This window comes from Pelodiscus sinensis, unplaced genomic scaffold (genome assembly GCF_049634645.1).
Source record: "Pelodiscus sinensis isolate JC-2024 unplaced genomic scaffold, ASM4963464v1 ctg107, whole genome shotgun sequence".
In the NCBI taxonomy this organism is placed as follows: domain Eukaryota; kingdom Metazoa; phylum Chordata; order Testudines; family Trionychidae; genus Pelodiscus; species Pelodiscus sinensis.
Genome location: NW_027465981.1, coordinates 240,242 through 258,239, shown reverse-complemented (window position 1 = coordinate 258,239; position 17,998 = coordinate 240,242). Strand labels below are relative to the sequence as shown.

At 58.6% G+C, this 17,998-nt stretch overlaps 2 protein-coding genes across 3 annotated transcripts in view; one reads left to right on the top strand and one right to left on the bottom strand.

The window, feature by feature from the left end:
- Positions 1 to 17,998, bottom strand: part of LOC102455798 (dedicator of cytokinesis protein 2-like) — a 336,752-nt gene that overhangs the window by 85,118 nt on the left and 233,636 nt on the right. The gene's annotated exons all lie outside the window — the stretch shown is intronic.
- LOC142825635 (uncharacterized) overlaps positions 1 to 17,998 on the top strand; it is a 71,876-nt gene that overhangs the window by 44,670 nt on the left and 9,208 nt on the right. Inside the window, exon 3 of the mRNA XM_075917671.1 lies at positions 12,603 to 12,677. Within this exon, the coding sequence (XP_075773786.1) occupies positions 12,603 to 12,677 (75 nt within the window). The remainder of the gene's footprint in view (positions 1 to 12,602; positions 12,678 to 17,998) is intronic.

The window sequence follows — 17,998 nt, the reverse complement described above, 5'->3', positions numbered from 1 at the left end:
TGCCGTCCCACGCCAACACCCGCCTGCTCCCCACATGCCTTCCCTCGGCTCTCCCGACCCACGCCAACACACGCCTGCCCCCCACATGCCTTCCCTCGGCTCTCCCGACCCACGCCAACACCCGCCTGCTCCCCACATGCCTTCCCTCAGCTCTCCCGACCCACGCCAACACACGCCTGCTCCCCACATGCCTTCCCTCGGCTCTCCCGTCCCACGCCAACACCCGCCTGCTCCCCACATGCCTTCCCTCGGCTCTCCCGTCCCACGCCAACACACGCCTGCCCCCCACATGCCTTCCCTCGGCTCTGCCGTACCACGCCAACACCCGCCTGCCCCCTACATGCCTTCCCTCGGCTCTTCCGTCCCACGCCAACACACGCCTGCCCCCCACATGCCTTCCCTCGGCTCTCCCGTCCCAGGCCAACACCCGCCTGCCCCCCACATGCCTTCCCTCGGCTCTCCCGTCCCACGCCAACACCCGCCTGCTCCCCACATGCCTTCCCTCGGCTCTCCCGTCCCACGGCAACACCCGCCTGCTCCCCACATGCCTTCCCTCAGCTCTGCCATCCCACGCCAACACCCGCCTGCTCCCCACATGCCTTCCCTCGGCTCTCCCGTCCCACGCCAACACACGCCTGCCCCCCACATGCCTTCCCTCGGCTCTCCCGTCCCACGCCAACACCCGCCTGCTCCCCACATACCTTCCCTCAGCTCTGCCGTCCCACGCCAACACCCGCCTGCTCCCCACATGCCTTCCCTCGGCTCTGCCGTCCCACGCCAACACCCGCCTGCTCCCCACATGCCTTCCCTCGGCTCTCCCGTCCCACGCCAACACACGCCTGCCCCCCACATGCCTTCCCTCGGCTCTCCCGTCCCACGCCAACACCCGCCTGCTCCCCACATACCTTCCCTCAGCTCTGCCGTCCCACGCCAACACACGCCTGCCCCCCACATGCCTTCCCTCAGCTCTGCCGTCCCAGGCCAACACCCGCCTGCTCCCCACATGCCTTCCCTCAGCTCTGCCGTCCCAGGCCAACACCCGCCTGCTCCCCACATGCCTTCCCTCGGCTCTGCCGTCCCACGCCAACACACGCCTGCTCCCCAGAGGCCTTCCCTCGGCTCTCCCGTCCCACGCCAACACACGCCTGCCCCCCACATGCCTTCCCTCAGCTCTGCCGTCCCACGCCAACACCCGCCTCCTCCCCACATGCCTTCCCTCGGCTCTCCCGTCCCACGCCAACACCCGCCTGCTCCCCACATGCCTTTCCTCGGCTCTCCCGTCCCACAGCAACACCCGCCTGCTCCCCACATGCCTTCCCTCGGCTCTCCCGTCCCACGCCAACACCCGCCTGCTCCCCACATGCCTTCCCTCGGCTCTCCCGTCCCACTCCAACACATGCCTGCCCCCTATATAGCTTCCCTCAGCTCTGCCGTCCCACGGCAACACCCGCCTGCTCCCCACATGCCTTCCCTCGGCTCTCCCGTCCCACGGCAACACCCGCCTGCTCCCCACATGCCTTCCCTCAGCTCTGCCGTCCCACGCCAACACCCGCCTGCTCCCCACATGCATCCCTCGGCTCTCCCGTCCCACGGCAACACCCGCCTGCTCCCCACATGCCTTCCCTCGGCTCTCCCATCCCACGCCAACACCCGCCTGCTCCCCACATGCCTTCTCTCAGCTCTGCCGTCCCACGCCAACACCCGCCTGCTCCCCACATGCCTTCCCTCGGCTCTGCCGTCCCACGCCAACACCCGCCTGCTCCCCACATGCCTTCCCTCAGCTCTGCCGTCCCACGCCAAAACCCGCCTGCTCCCCACATGCCTTCCCTCAGCTCTGCCGTCCCACGCCAACACCCGCCTGCTCCCCACATGCCTTCCCTCAGCTCTGCCGTCCCACGGCAACACCCGCCTGCCCCCCACATGCCTTCCCTCGGCTCTGCCGTCCCACGGCAACACACGCCTGCTCCCCACATACCTTCCCTCAGCTCTGCCGTCCCACGCCAACACAAGCCTGCCCCCCACATGCCTTCCCTCAGCTCTGCCGTCCCACGCCAACACCCGCCTGCTCCCCACATACCTTCCCTCAGCTCTGCCGTCCCACGGCAACACCCGCCTGCTCCCCACATGCCTTCCCTCGGCTCTCCCGTCCCACGCCAACACCCGCCTGCTCCCCACATACCTTCCCTCGGCTCTCCCGTCCCACGCCAACACCCGCCTGCTCCCCACATACCTTCCCTCAGCTCTGCCGTCCCACGCCAACACCCGCCTGCTCCCCACATGCCTTCCCTCAGCTCTGCCGTCCCACGCCAACACCCGCCTGCTCCCCACATGCCTTCCCTCAGCTCTGCCGTCCCACGCCAACACCCGCCTGCTCCCCACATGCCTTCCCTCGGCTCTCCCGTCCCACGGCAACACCCGCCTGCTCCCCACATACCTTCCCTCAGCTCTGCCGTCCCAGGCCAACACCCGCCTGCTCCCCACATGCCTTCCCTCAGCTCTGCCGTCCCACGCCAACACACGCCTGCTCCCCACATGCCTTCCCTCGGCTCTCCCGTCCCACGCCAACACCCGCCTGCTCCCCACATGCCTTCCCTCAGCTCTGCCGTCCCACGTCAACACCCGCCTGCTCCCCACATGCCTTCCCTCGGCTCTCCCGTCCCACGGCAACACCCGCCTGCTCCCCACATACCTTCCCTCGGCTCTGCCGTCCCACGGCAACACCCGCCTGCTCCCCACATACCTTCCCTCGGCTCTGCCGTCCCACGCCAACACCCGCCTGCCCCCCACATGCCTTCCCTCAGCTCTGCCGTCCCACGCCAACACATGCCTGCCCCCCACATACCTTCCCTCAGCTCTGCCGTCCCAGGCCAACACCCGCCTGCTCCCCACATACCTTCCCTCGGCTCTCCCGTCCTACGTCAACACATGCCTGCCCCCCACATACCTTCCCTCAGCTCTGCCGTCCCAGGCCAACACCCGCCTGCCCCCCACATGCCTTCCCTCAGCTCTGCCTTCCCACGCCAACACATGCCTGCCCCCCACATACCTTCCCTCAGCTCTGCCGTCCCAGGCCAACACCCGCCTGCCCCCCACATGCCTTCCCTCAGCTCTGCCGTCCCACGGCAACACCCGCCTGCTCCCCACATGCCTTCCCTCAGCTCTGCCGTCCCACGTCAACACCCGCCTGCTCCCCACATGCCTTCCCTCGGCTCTCCCGTCCCACGGCAACACCCGCCTGCTCCCCACATGCCTTCCCTCAGCTCTGCCGTCCCAGGCCAACACCCGCCTGCTCCCCACATGCCTTCCCTCGGCTCTCCCGTCCAACGGCAACACCCGCCTGCTCCCCACATGCCTTCCCTCGGCTCACCCGTCCCACGGCAACACCCGCCTGCCCCCCACATGCCTTCCCTCGGCTCTGCCGTCCCACGCCAACACCCACCTGCTCCCCACATGCCTTCCCTCAGCTCTGCCGTCCCACGCCAACACCCGCCTGCTCCCCACATGCCTTCCCTCGGCTCTCCCGTCCCACGCCAACACCCGCCTGCCCCCCACATGCCTTCCCTCGGCTCTCCCGTCCCACGGCAACACCCGCCTGCCCCCCACATGCCTTCCCTCGGCTCTCCCGTCCCACGCCAACACCCGCCTGCTCCTCACATGCCTTCCCTCAGCTCTGCCGTCCCAGGCCAACACCTGCCTGCTCCCCACATGCCTTCCCTCGGCTCTCCCGTCCCAAGCCAACACCCGCCTGCCCCCCACATGCCTTCCCTCAGCTCTGCCGTCCCACGCCAAAACCCGCCTGCTCCCCACATGCCTTCCCTCGGCTCTGCCGTCCCACGCCAACACCCGCCTGCTCCCCACATGCCTTCCCTCGGCTCTCCCGACCCACGCCAACACACGCCTGCCCCCCACATGCCTTCCCTCGGCTCTCCCGTCCCACGCCAACACCCGCCTGCTCCCCACATGCCTTCCCTCGGCTCTCCCGTCCCACGGCAACACCCGCCTGCTCCCCACATACCTTCCCTCGGCTCTGCCGTCCCACGCCAACACCCGCCTGCTCCCCACATGCCTTCCCTCGGCTCTGCCGTCCCACGGCAACCCCCGCCTGCTCCCCACATACCTTCCCTCAGCTCTGCCGTCCCAGGCCAACACCCGCCTGCTCCCCACATGCCTTCCCTCGGCTCTGCCGTCCCACGCCAAAACCCGCCTGCTCCCCACATGCCTTCCCTCAGCTCTGCCGTCCCACGCCAACACCCGCCTGCTCCCCACATGCCTTCCCTCGGCTCTCCCGACCCACGCCAACACACGCCTGCCCCCCACATGCCTTCCCTCGGCTCTCCCGACCCACGCCAACACCCGCCTGCTCCCCACATGCCTTCCCTCGGCTCTCCCGACCCACGCCAACACCCGCCTGCTCCCCACATGCCTTCCCTCGGCTCTCCCGTCCCACGCCAACACACGCCTGCCCCCCACATGCCTTCCCTCGGCTCTGCCGTCCCACGCCAACACCCGCCTGCCCCCTACATGCCTTCCCTCGGCTCTCCCGTCCCACGCCAACACACGCCTGCCCCCCACATGCCTTCCCTCGGCTCTCCCGTCCCAGGCCAACACCCGCCTGCCCCCCACATGCCTTCCCTCGGCTCTCCCGTCCCACGCCAACACCCGCCTGCTCCCCACATACCTTCCCTCAGCTCTGCCGTCCCACGCCAACACCCGCCTGCTCCCCACATGCCTTCCCTCGGCTCTCCCGTCCCACGGCAACACCCGCCTGCTCCCCACATACCTTCCCTCAGCTCTGCCGTCCCAGGCCAACACCCGCCTGCTCCCCACATGCCTTCCCTCGGCTCTGCCGTCCCACGCCAAAACCCGCCTGCTCCCCACATGCCTTCCCTCAGCTCTGCCGTCCCACGCCAACACCCGCCTGCTCCCCACATGCCTTCCCTCGGCTCTCCCGACCCACGCCAACACACGCCTGCCCCCCACATGCCTTCCCTCGGCTCTCCCGACCCACGCCAACACCCGCCTGCTCCCCACATGCCTTCCCTCAGCTCTCCCGACCCACGCCAACACACGCCTGCTCCCCACATGCCTTCCCTCGGCTCTCCCGTCCCACGCCAACACCCGCCTGCTCCCCACATGCCTTCCCTCGGCTCTCCCGTCCCACGCCAACACACGCCTGCCCCCCACATGCCTTCCCTCGGCTCTGCCGTCCCACGCCAACACCCGCCTGCCCCCTACATGCCTTCCCTCGGCTCTCCCGTCCCACGCCAACACACGCCTGCCCCCCACATGCCTTCCCTCGGCTCTCCCGTCCCAGGCCAACACCCGCCTGCCCCCCACATGCCTTCCCTCGGCTCTCCCGTCCCACGCCAACACCCGCCTGCTCCCCACATGCCTTCCCTCAGCTCTGCCGTCCCACGCCAACACCCGCCTGCTCCCCACGCCTTACCTCGGCTCTCCCGACCCACGCCAACACACGCCTGCTCCCCAGAGGCCTTCCCTCGGCTCTGCCGTCCCATGCCAACACCCGCCTGCTCCCCACATGCCTTCCCTCGGCTCTGCCGTCCCACGCCAACACCCGCCTGCTCCCCACATGCCTTCCCTCGGCTCTCCCGTCCCACGGCAACACCCGCCTGCTCCCCACATGCCTTCCCTCGGCTCTCCCGTCCCACGGCAACACCCGCCTGCTCCCCACATGCCTTCCCTCGGCTCTCCCGTCCCACGCCAACACCTGCGTGCTCCCCACATGCCTTCCCTCGGCTCTGCCGTCCCACGCCAACACCCGCCTGCTCCCCACATGCCTTCCCTCGGCTCTCCCGTCCCACGGCAACACCCGCCTGCTCCCCACATGCCTTCCCTCGGCTCTCCCGTCCCACGCCAACACCCGCCTGCTCCCCACATGCCTTCCCTCGGCTCTGCCGTCCCACGCCAACACCCGCCTGCTCCCCACATGCCTTCCCTCGGCTCTCCCGTCCCACGGCAACACCCACCTACTCCCCACATGCCTTCCCTCGGCTCTCCCGTCCTACTCCAAGACACGCCTGCCCCGCACATGCCTTACCTCGGCTCTCCCGTCCTACGCCAACACCCGCCTGCTCCCCACGTGCCTTCCCTCGGCTCTCCCGTCCCACGCCAACACACGCCTGCCCCCCACATGCCTTCCCTCGGCTCTCCCGTCCCACGCCAACACACGCCTGCCCCCCACATGCCTTCCCTCGGCTCTCCCGTCCTACGCCAACACCCGCCTGCTCCCCACATGCCTTCCCTCGGCTCTCCCGTCCCACGCCAACACCCGCCTGCTCCCCACATGCCTTCCCTCGGCTCTCCCGTCCCACGCCAACACCCGCCTGCTCCCCACATGCCTTCCCTCGGCTCTCCCGTCCCACGGCAACACCCGCCTGCTCCCCGCATGCCTTCCCTCGGCTCTCCCATCCTACGCCAAGACACGCCTGCCCCCCACATGCCTTACCTCGGCTCTCCCGTCCCACGCCAACACCCGCCTGCTCCCCACATGCCTTCCCTCGGCTCTCCCGTCCTACGCCAAGACACGCCTGCCCCCCACATGCCTTACCTCGGCTCTCCCGTCCTACGCCAACACCCGCCTGCTCCCCACATGCCTTCCCTCGGCTCTCCCGTCCCACGCCAACACCCGCCTGCTCCCCACATGCCTTCCCTCGGCTCTCCCGTCCTACGCCAACACACGCCTGCCCCCCACATGCCTTCCCTCGGCTCTCCCGTCCCACGCCAACACCCGCCTGCTCCCCACATGCCTTCCCTCGGCTCTCCCGTCCCACGCCAACACCCGCCTGCTCCCCACATGCCTTCCCTCGGCTCTCCCGTCCTACGCCAACACACGCCTGCCCGCCACATGCCTTACCTCGGCTCTCCCGTCCCACGGCAACACCCGCCTGCTCCCCACATGCCTTCCCTCGGCTCTCCCGTCCTACGCCAAGACACGCCTGCCCCCCACATGCCTTCCCTCGGCTCTCCCGTCCTACGCCAACACCCGCCTGCTCCCCACATGCCTTCCCTCGGCTCTCCCGTCCCACGGCAACACCCGCCTGCTCCCCACATGCCTTCCCTCGGCTCTCCCGTCCTACGCCAACACACGCCTGCCCCCCACATGCCTTCCCTCGGCTCTCCCGTCCCACGCCAACAGCCACCTGCTCCCCACATACCTTCCCTCAGAACCTCCCGTCCCACGCCAACACCTGCCAGCCCAGTGCTGGGCTGCCGCCTCCCCCAGCTCTGCTAGTGCCCCTCAGTCCAGACTCCCAGCCCCCTGCTAACTCAGCCCCGGCTCCCCATACAATTGTGTCAATTCAGTGAGTTTGTATTGTCAGACTGGGCTTGTGCTGCCCACTGCAGAGAGCAGCCTCGTCCCATGGACCTCAGCCTGAATCAGGCTACCTTCCCCAGGGCAGGGCTGCACCTAAGCTCCCCAAACTTCCAGGCCCTCCCCCTTGCAGCTCGTGCCGGGGGATTCCCATCATTCCAGCAAGTGTGCACATGTGCCTCTGGCACTGGGTTTGGCCTTTCCAATGCATTGGCCAAGGTGCTGCCCCGAGGTGTGGGGGCAGCGCTCTGTCCGGGGCTGGAACGGGCTGGAGTCCCAGGGGTCAGTTTTCAGCATGGCGAAGGCTAATGCTGGGGCCCGCTGGTTCTGCACAGGCCCGGGATGCCACGTCCTTATGAGCTGTCTGAAAAGGAGGGGTAGCAGTGCTGCGGGGACGCTGGCGTGGGACTCCAAGTTACGGGGGGTGCAGCAGAGGGACCTGCCCAGGGGGGAAAGGGCAGTACCCTGGCAGCTGGGTTTCAGGCTGGGAAATGCAGAGCAACACTGCAGGGAAAAATCTCAATTCTTCGTTGGTTTCACAGAACCCCAGGGCTGGCCGAGCCCTCAGGAGCCATCGAGTCCAGGCCCAGCCCAAGGCAGGACCAGCCCGACTCAGTCAGCCCAGCCAGGGCTGTGTCCAGCAGGGACTGAGGAACCTCTAGGGATGGAGACTCCAGGGGTCAAATTAGCGGTCAGCTCAGGAAAGGGACGTAGCCTCTCTGTAGGCAGCCCAGGGAGGCCCTCAGCTGGATGCACACGCACAGAAGGGGGTAGGAAGGACAGAAAAGGTTGCAAGGCTGTTCTGAAAATGACACCAGCAGCCTTGTCTGCTTCCAGCTCAGTATTCTACAGGTCACGTCACAAGGTGGGTTCCTTGTAGGAGGCTGCTGTAGGCACCAGGCCAGACAAGGGGCAAACGTCTCTGCTGTGTGCAGAAAGAATGCCTGGGCTTTCCCGGCGGGGCCCTTCTGTCTCATCTTCGCAGTTCGGAGAAGTAGGTAACTTGCCGACACAAACAGAATAGCACCCATCGGGTGAAAAGGGAAACTAAAACTCTCAGGGAAAAATCTAGGGCGAGTGGGGAGAAGGAATATAGCAAGGGGAACAAAGGACACCCTACCAATGCTACAGGTCTAATGCTAGGCAAGGCAGGGAAAATCACAATGCAGAAAAGGCAGGCAGGCAGTCCAGTGTCTGGAAAGAAACAAGGGGGTGATCTCATGTCACACAATGATAATGAAATATTTTCTGCTCCATCTGTGAGTACGGAGGATGTTAAACAACAGCTATTGAAGAGAAGCATTTTGACGCCTGGGGACCAGACAGCCTGCACCCTGGCTCAGGAGCTCTGAACCGGTATTATGCATTTTTAACAAACCTTGAACACTGGGTAAGTTCTGGAGCCCTGGAAAAATCAAATGTGCTACTATGTAAATCTAGAATCACAGGACTAGAAGGGACCCAAGAGGGCATCTAGTCCAGGCCCCTGCACTCACGGCAGGACCAAGCACCGTCTAGACCAGGGCAGGCAAAATATGGCCCCCAAGATAGAGCCGGCCCAATGGACGTGCCCACCTGGTATTGTTCCCATAAGAGGAGAAGTATTAGAGGAGACAGACTAGAAGTCTATAAACTATTGAATGGGCTAGAAGCAGGAGCTCCTCTTCTCACAGACAAAGTCAATGGAACTGAATGGGGGAAATTCAACGTCAATCAAAGGGACTATTTTTGCACACGGTGTAACTATTCTTTGGAATTCGCTGCCACAGGATGGTATTAGTGTCAAGAACGTATCAAGATTGAAGAGTCCTGGCTGGGCTGACTGAGTTGGGGGGTTGGCTCTGCTTTGGGCCGGGGGCTGGTCTCGATGCCTCCTGAGGTCTCTGCCAACCGGGGGATTCCATGAGAAGATTTCAAGAGGGGAATGGAGTTAAGTATTCGAATGTGTGGGATGGTTTATGCTCAGATGAGAGTCCTGGAAAGCAAATCGGCTGTGGCCCTGAGGTCAGGCTTATCAACTTGTAGGACTGGACATAACCCAGCTGGAGCAGACTGCTGCAAGGGTTCCTACACCTTCCTTGGAGGCAAATGGTGCTGGCCTGCCAGAGAGGGGAGACTGGGCCACGGGGCGTACTCAGGCTGGCAGTCCCAGCCGCTGTCCTTATCTGTCCCTCCAGCCTGAGCCTTCTAGTGCTTTTCTCTTCTCCCAGATGCAAGGAGCTGTCACTCTCAGCTATGCAGGCCCAAGGACAGAGCCTGCGGTGTCTTCCCATGCTTTCTGGAGGTCACAGGCTCCCCAGAGAGCTCAGAATGCAAGGGCCACCTGATTCTCTGCTAAGCTGCCATGCACAGAGGGCAGGGGGATCAGGCCTTCTGCTGCTCCTGCCCCCCATTCTGTAACTCAGAGAAATGCACAAAATCTGTCCTGAGCCAGGGAAGGGCTGGGAATGGTCCTGCCCTGCTTGACCTTGCACTGGAAACAAACTGATGCGAGCGCTGGGGATGGTGCAGAGTGAAGAAGGCGGGTCACTGCTCGACAGTAAGCTGGATCCTAAGTAACTGCATTCGAATATATTCCAATCGGGCTAAACGGGAAAGTGTCCATCTAGCAAGCAAGGACACTGCTACGCCTACAGGATGGGGGCTCTGCCCTGGGAAGCAGCGACTCAACAGGTACATGGGAACAAATGTTTAACAAGGGCTCTTCTGTCCAGCAGAGAAAAGGTGGGAGCTGAACAGAGACAAATTCAGACTAGAAATGAGGCAAAACCCTGTGGTGTCCCACACACTAGCCACTAGTCGCATGTGGCTCTGTGTCTGCTTGAGCGTAGCTAGTTGGCTTGAACAATAGTAGAATAATAGACGTCATTGAGTCCAGAGGTCATCAAGAGGCCATCAAGTCCAGTCCCCTGCCCTCATGGCAGGACCAAGCACCATCGAGATCATCCCTGGCAGGTGTCTGTCCAGCCTGCTCTCCAATATTTCCAGTGAGGGCAATTCCACAACCCCCTGGGCAATTTATTCGTGTTTCACCACCCTGACAGGTAGGAAGTGTTTCCTAACGTCCAACCTAAACCTCCCTTGCTGCAGTTTAAGCCTCTTGCGTCTTGTCCTGTCCTCAGAGGCCAAGGAGAACAAGTTTTCTCCCTCTTCCTTGTGACATCTTTTTAGGTATCTGAAAACTGCTCTCATGTCCCCTATCAGCCTATTCTTTCAGCCTTCCCTCATAGCTCATGTTTCCTAGTCCTTTCATAATTTTTGTTGCTCTCCTCTGGACGGTCTCCAATTCCTCTACATATTTCTTGAAATGTGGCACCCAGAACCAGACACAATACTCCAGCTGAGGCCTAATCAGTGCAGAGTAGAGCGGAAGAATGACGTCCCGTGTCTTGCTCACAGCACTCCTGTTAATGCCTCCCAGAATCATGTTTGCTTTTTTTGCAACAGCATCACACTATTGGCTCATATTTAACTTGTTGTCCACTATGACCCCTAGATCCCTTTCTGCAGTATTCCTGCCTAGGCAGTTGCTTCCCATTCTGTGTGTGTGAAACCGATTGTTCCTTCCTAAGTGGAGCACTTTGCATTTGTCCTTATTAAACTTCATCCTTCTCACCTCAGCCCATTTCTCCAGTTTGTCCAGATCCTTTTGCATTTTGACCCTATCTTCCAAAGCACGTGCAACCCCTCTCAGCTTGGGATCATCTGCAAACTTAATAAGCATCCTCTCTCTGCCATCATCTAAATCATTGATGAAGACATTGAAAAGAACCGGTCCCAAAACAGACCCCTGCAGAACCCCACTTGACCTGCCCTTCCAGCATGACTGTGAACCATTAATAACGACTCTCTGAGAACGGTTATCCAGCCAGTTATGCACCCGCCTTACATAGCCCCAGCTAGGTTGTGTTTCCCTAGTTTATTGATAAGAAGGTCATGTGAGACTGTATCAAATGCCTTACCAAAGTCTAGGCATCCCACATCCATTGCTTCTCCCTTAGCCACAAGACTCGTTATCATAGCAAAGAAAGCTATTCGATTAGTTTGACATGATTTGTTCTTTACAAATCCATGCTGGCTGTTCCCTGTCACCTTATCATCTTCCAGATATTTGCAGATGAATTCCTTAATTACTTGCTCCATTATCTTTCTTGACACAGAAGTTAAACTGACTGGTCTGTAGTTTCCTGGGTTCTTATTTTCCTTTTTATAGATGGGCACTAGATTTGCCCTTTTCCTGTCTTCTGGAATCTCTCCCGACTTCCATGACTTTTCAAAGATGACAGCGAAAGGCTCAGATAGTTCCTCTCTCAGGTCCTTGAGTATTCTAGGATGCCTTTCATCAGGCCCCGGTGACATCTAACTTGTCTAAGTCATTTTTAACCCGTTCTTTTATTTTAACTTTTAACCCTACCCCCTTTCCACTAGTGTTCTCTGTTAGGCATCCTGTCACCATCGATCTTCTTGGTGAAAACCGAAACAAAGAAGTCATTAAGCACCTCTGCCATTTCCAGGTGTCTCCCTCTTCACTGAGCAATGGGCCAACCTGTCCTTGGTCTTCCCCTTGCTCCTAATATACTTGTAGAATGTGACTGTTTGGCCGTGAATGTGGCTAGTTTGCTATAGCAGTAGCCACACTTCTTCAGAACTGGTTTGGCACCATGGGGTAACCTTTGAACGGCGAGAACAATTAGCTGTAACGATAATTTGCCAAGGGCCAGGGTGAATTGCTCAGTCCACGGGGATGCTTGTCTAATAGCTCTGCTCTAGGAACGCTTGGGGGCTGGTACGTGGCCTGTGCCATCCAGGCAGTCTGGCCCGGGACTCCGTGGCACCGGCGGTAAGTGCAGCCCAGCTCTCTGCTCACGGTGGCATCTCCTCCCAGGGATGGTCAGAGAACGCAGTGGGGAGAGCCCAGGAGTCCGGGGCGCCTAGAACCTCGCTGTCCTAGCCCATAGGCAAGGTCCTGGAAGCTTCCCTGCCTCCTCTGCAAAAGCTGGGAATGGTGCTGCCAGTCCACCCACAGCCCTACTGCCTGTGTTCGATGCCCAGCTCTGAGGATACTCGCCACGCCCCGATCGCTCTTGCTGTAGTTCTCTAGGGAGTTTTCCCATCACCCTGGCCTATTGGCTCCTGCTGCCTGGCATCACGGACATCACCATTCTGCTACGGCGACGCAGTGATGTCACAGGCGCTTGGGGAGTTCTTCCAGGGCGGTTCTGAGCGACACGGGGACCAGCGGCTCATGGGGCTTTCTGCTCTGTTGTAGGCGACGCTCATACCGGACAGGGCAGGATATTGCCAACTGTGGGACCTGCCGGGACTGCGCCTGCATCATCTACAGGTAAGAGCCATCTTGGCAAGCCTGGCTCGCCAGGGCCAGAGTGGAATTCCCTGTGTGGCCTCACTCCTGGAGCCGAGCTGGTGTCTCTGTGAATCCCCGGCGATCAGCAAGACTGGGAAGAAGGCGAGACGGCCCCTGTCAGCATTGGCTCGGGGGCAGCCTGGGCGCTCAGCCTTAGGGAACGGGAGCAGCCCCCTTAGCCCCCCGGCGTGGGGCAGTGCCAGTTACAGAGGGGTCACATTGACTCTCAGTGGCCCTCCTTCAGCCGCACCGTTCCCCTGTGCTGCACACGCAGAGTCTCCCCTGCTGAAAAGTGCAGCCTTCCAAGGCAAGGCCAGGGCAGGCCCCCAGACTGCCGGGCTCTCTAGGCTTTCCCTGTAGCCCCTGCAGGCTGGGATTGTCATGGGCAGAGCAGATCTGGCCTGCCTCTCGGAAGGGGCCACAGCACATGCCCTGGCTCAGGAGCCGCCCCTCCACTTGTCTTTGTGGGAGGCACAGTGGGACTGAGGTGCTCCACCCCTCCCAAGAGAAAACACTCCAGAAGACAGCAGGCTCCAGGGCGCTAGCTCCAGGGCACGCGCCGCGGCTGGAGAAAGGCACAGGGCACCATACTGATTCTCGCTCCTGCTTAGATGCTGCTTCGGGCAGACAGTGGAGGTGTCACTTGCAGCCAGCGGAAGATGGAAGATTTTTCGGCAAAGCTGCCTAGAATACCACAGCCTGTCTGCTCCTGGGTCCTCCCAGCGCTGGTGTGGCCAAGCCCCCAGGCTCCGTGGGCTGGAGGGCCACAGTCCTCGAGGGGGTAGTTAGTAGGAGTGATCCTCGCACTCCTGTATGCCTGGTGTGTAGGTGCCGTCCCTCTACTCAAGCCCATTAGCCGCTGCTTTCGGGGAGGGACGACTCTGGCGAGCCATGCGTCCCTTGGAGTCAGAGGGGAGTGCCCCTTTCCCTTAGCCGCAGGGCAGTGTGGCTGGCTTTGGGCAGAGGAGGCGACAGCTGTTCCAGGCCCGATCGTTTCACTTGCACGGGGGCCGAGATGCACAGTGGCCTTGGCCAGAGAGCTGCTGTTGACAGCCATTCTCCTGAAGCCCTTGGATACATGGGCTGACATGCAGGAGCCACAATGTCTGGGTCCTGGCCTGCAAGCTGCTCCCTGGCTGAGACGGGTGGAGGACGGAGGTGCCCCAGGAAGGCCATGACAGGCCAGACACCACCCAGATGGAAACTCCATGGCAAGGAACAGGCTGGCCAGTCATAGCTGGGGAGCGCCTGCTGAGCTGGGTTTGCTGCACTGTATAGACCACGCTCTCCATCTCAGGCCAGGCCAGGCACACAGAAGCCTCACAGGACAGAGGGAACACTCCTCGTGCACATGTTCCAGAGGGACAAACTGACTTTTAGCTGCCCCTTTCTGCTCAGGGACCTGTGCAAGGGGAGGCCAGGCCTAGCAGAGCTGGGCTAAGGCTATGGGCTGAGAACAAGGGGCATCAGCAGAGCTACACTAGGAGCAAATTACCTCTTCCACTCAGCAGACAAAGCTAAACATGGCCCAGTGGTTGGATGCTAACACTAGACAAAGTCAGATGGGAAATAAAGTGTGACCATTTTAATGCTGAGGACAGTTAACCACAGGTTTAAAACAAACAGAAGGAAGTTTTTCTTCCCTCAGTGCAGTCAACCTGTGGAACTCCTTGCCAGAGGATGCGGTGAAGGCTAGAACTTCAACAGGGTTCAACAAAGAGCTAGATAGATTCACGGAGGGTAGGTCCATCAGTGGCTATTAGCTAGGATGGGTAGGAATGGTGTACCTGGCCTCTGTTTCTCTAGAAGTGGGTGACGGGGGAGGGATCACATGAGGATTACCTGTTGTGATCCCTCCTTCTCGGGCACCTGGCATTGGCCACTTTGGGCAGACAGGGAACTGGGCTGGATGGACCGTTGGTCTGACCCAGTCTGGCCGCTCTTATGTACCAATCTCTCCAGGATCATGGTGGCTGCTCCATCACGGGCAATTTTAAAATCAAGATTCGAGGTTTTTCTAACAGCTCTGCTCTAAGGATGCGTTTGAGTAGGTCTCTGGGCTTTGCCATGCGAGAGGTCAGGCTGGATAAGGACAATGGTCTTTTCTGGCCTTGGAATCTGTCTGCCAGCACTGGAACGGCGGTGGAGCCGCTGCCAGGGGTGAGGGCCCTCAGGAGAGAGGAGGGCTGAGGAAACAGCAGCTGGAGGAGTGGGTCAGGAGAGAGGAACATTGGCAGAGCGCTCAGGATTACCTGGCACCTTTCCTCCCGCAAACAGTCTGTCCTTTCAGAGAGCCAAAGACAGGGTCACACCTCTGGGCGCACGGCATGCAGCGACGGAGGACTCTTAGCAAGGAGTTGCTCTGAAAGGAGCAGATGAACGTAGGAGGTAGCTGTGTAGAGAGTCTCTGGGTTAAGCTAAAAGGGGTAAAAAACGAGGGTGATGTCATGCTAGGAGTCTACTACAGGCAACCTAGCCAGGTGGAAGAGGTGGATGAGGCCTTTTTCAAACAATTAACAAAACTAGCCAAAGCCCAAGATTTGGTGGTGATGGGGGACTTCAACTATCCAGACATATGTTGGGAAACTAACAAACACAGCGGGGCACAGGCTATCCAATAAGTTTCTGGACTGCATTGGAGACAACTTTCTGTTTCAGAAGGTTGAAAAAGCTACCAGAGGAGAAGCTGTTCTGGATTTGGTTTTAACAAATAGGGAGGAACTAGTTGAGAACTTGAAAGTGGAAGACAGTATAGGGGACAGTGATCACGAAATAATAGAGTTCATGATCTTAAGGAAAGGTAGAAGGGAGACCAGCACAATTGAGGTAATGGATTTCAGGAAGGCAGATTTTGATAAGCTCAGAGAACTTGTAGGTAAAGTCCCATGGGAAGCAAGACTGAAGGGAAAAACAACTGAGGAGAGTTGGAAGTATTTCAAAGGGACGTTGTTAAGGGCCCAAAAGCAAACAATTCCGCTGTGTAGGAAAGATAGAAAATATGGCAAAAGACCAGCTTGGCTTAACAAGGAAATCTTGCATGATCTCAAAATAAAAAAGGAGTCATATAAAAAATGGAAACTAGGACAACTAACAAAGGATGAATATAGGCAAGCAACACGGGAATGTAGGGGCAAGATTAGAAAGGCAAAGGCACAAAATGAGAACAAACTAGCTACAGGCATAAAGGGAAACAAAAAGACCTTTTATAAATACATTAAAAGCAAGAGGAAGACCAAGGACAGGGTGGGCCCACTGCTTAGTGAGGAGGGAGAAGCAGTAACAGGGAACTTGGAAATGGCGGAGATGCTCAATGACTTCTTTGTTTCGGTCTTCACCGAGAAGTCTGGAGGTGTGCCTAACGTAGTGAATACAAGCAGAGAGAGGGTAAGTTTAAAAGATAGGATACACAAAGAACAAGTTAAAAATCACTTAGGAAAGTTAGATGTCAGCAAGTCACCAGGTCCTGATGAAATGCATCCCAGGATACTCAAGGAGCTGATAGAGGAGGTATCTGAGCCTTTAGCTATGATCTTTGAAAAATCATGGCAGACAGGGGAGATTCCAGAAGACTGGAAAAGGGCAAATATTGTGCCCATCTATAAAAAGGGGAATAAGAACAACCCAGGAAACTACAGACCGGTCAGTTTAACGTCTGTCCCAGGGAAGATAATGGAGCAGGTAATTAAGGAAATCCTATGCAAACACTTGGAAGGTAATAAAGTGATAGGGAATAGCCAGCATGGGTTTGTGAAGAACAAGTCATGCCAAACTAATCTGATAGCTTTCTTTGATAGGATAACGAGCCTTGTGGATAAGGGAGAAGCGGTGGATGTCATATACCTAGACTTTAGTAAGGCATTTGATACGGTCTCGCATGATATTCTTATTGATAAACTAGGCAAATATAACTTAGATAGGGCCACGATAAGGTGGGTGCATAATTGGCTGGATAACCGTAGTCAGAGAGTTGTTGTTAACGGTGCTAAATCCTGCTGGAAAGGGATAACAAGTGGAGTTCCACAAGGGTCTGTTTTGGGACCCGTACTGTTCAATATCTTCATCAATGATGTAGATATTGGGATAGAGAGTACGCTTATTAAGTTTGCAGATGATACCAAACTGGGTGGGGTTGCAACTTCTTTGGAGGATAGGGACATAATTCAAAATGACCTTAGCAAGTTAGAGAAATGGTCAGAGGTAAACAGGATGAGGTTTAATAAAGAGAAATGCAAAGTGCTCCACTTAGGAAGGAACAACCAGTTCCATACATACAAGATGGGAAGCGACTGTCTAGGAAGGAGCATGGCGGAAAGGGATCTAGGGGTCATAGTGGACCACAAGTTGAATATGAGCCAACAGTGTGATGCTGTTGCAAAAAAAGCAAATATGATTCTAGGTTGTATCAACAGGTGTGTTGTAAGCAAAACTCGTGAAGTCATTCTGCCGCTCTACTCTGCACTAGTTAGGCCTCAGCTGGAGTACTGTGTCCAGTTCTGGGCGCCACATTTCAAGAAAGATGTGGAGAAATTGGAAAGGGTACAGAGAAGAGCGACAAGAATGATTAAAGGTCTAGAGAACATGACCTATGAAGCCAGGCTTCATGAACTGGGCTTGTTTAGTTTGGAAAAAAGAAGATTAAGGGGGGACATGATAGCGGTTTTCAAATATCTAAAAGGGTGTCACAAGGAGGAAGGAGAAAATTTGTTCCTCTTGGTTTCTGAGGACAGGACAAGGAGTAATGGGCTTAAAGTGCAGCAGGGGAGGTTTAGATTGGACATTAGGAAAAAATTCCTAACTGTCAGGGTGGTCAAATATTGGAATAAATTGCCAAGGGAGGTGGTGGAATCTCCCTCTCTGGAGATATTTAAGAACAGGTTAGATAGACATCTGTCAGGGATGGTGTAGACGGAGCTTGGTCCTGCCTTGAGGGCGGGGGGCTGGACTTGATGACCTCTCGAGGTCCCTTCCAGTCCTATTATTCTATGATTCTATGTATTTGAGGTCATGATAGAACCCAAACCAACATGGGGGATAAGAGAGCAAACGTGATCGTTGGGCGGACGCAGGATTCTCTGCTGGGGAGGAGGAGGGAGGAGGTGTTACCACTGCTCCCTGAAGTAGTCAGCTGGACTGTGTGCCTGGGAGGAGGAGGGAGGTGTTACCACGGCTCCCTGCAGTAGTCAGCTGGACTGTGTGCCTGGGAGGAGGAGGGAGGAGGTGTTACCACGGCTCCCTGCAGTAGTCAGCTGGACTGTGTGGCCAGTTTTTGTGTCCACACACCAGAAAGGAAGCTGGCAAAC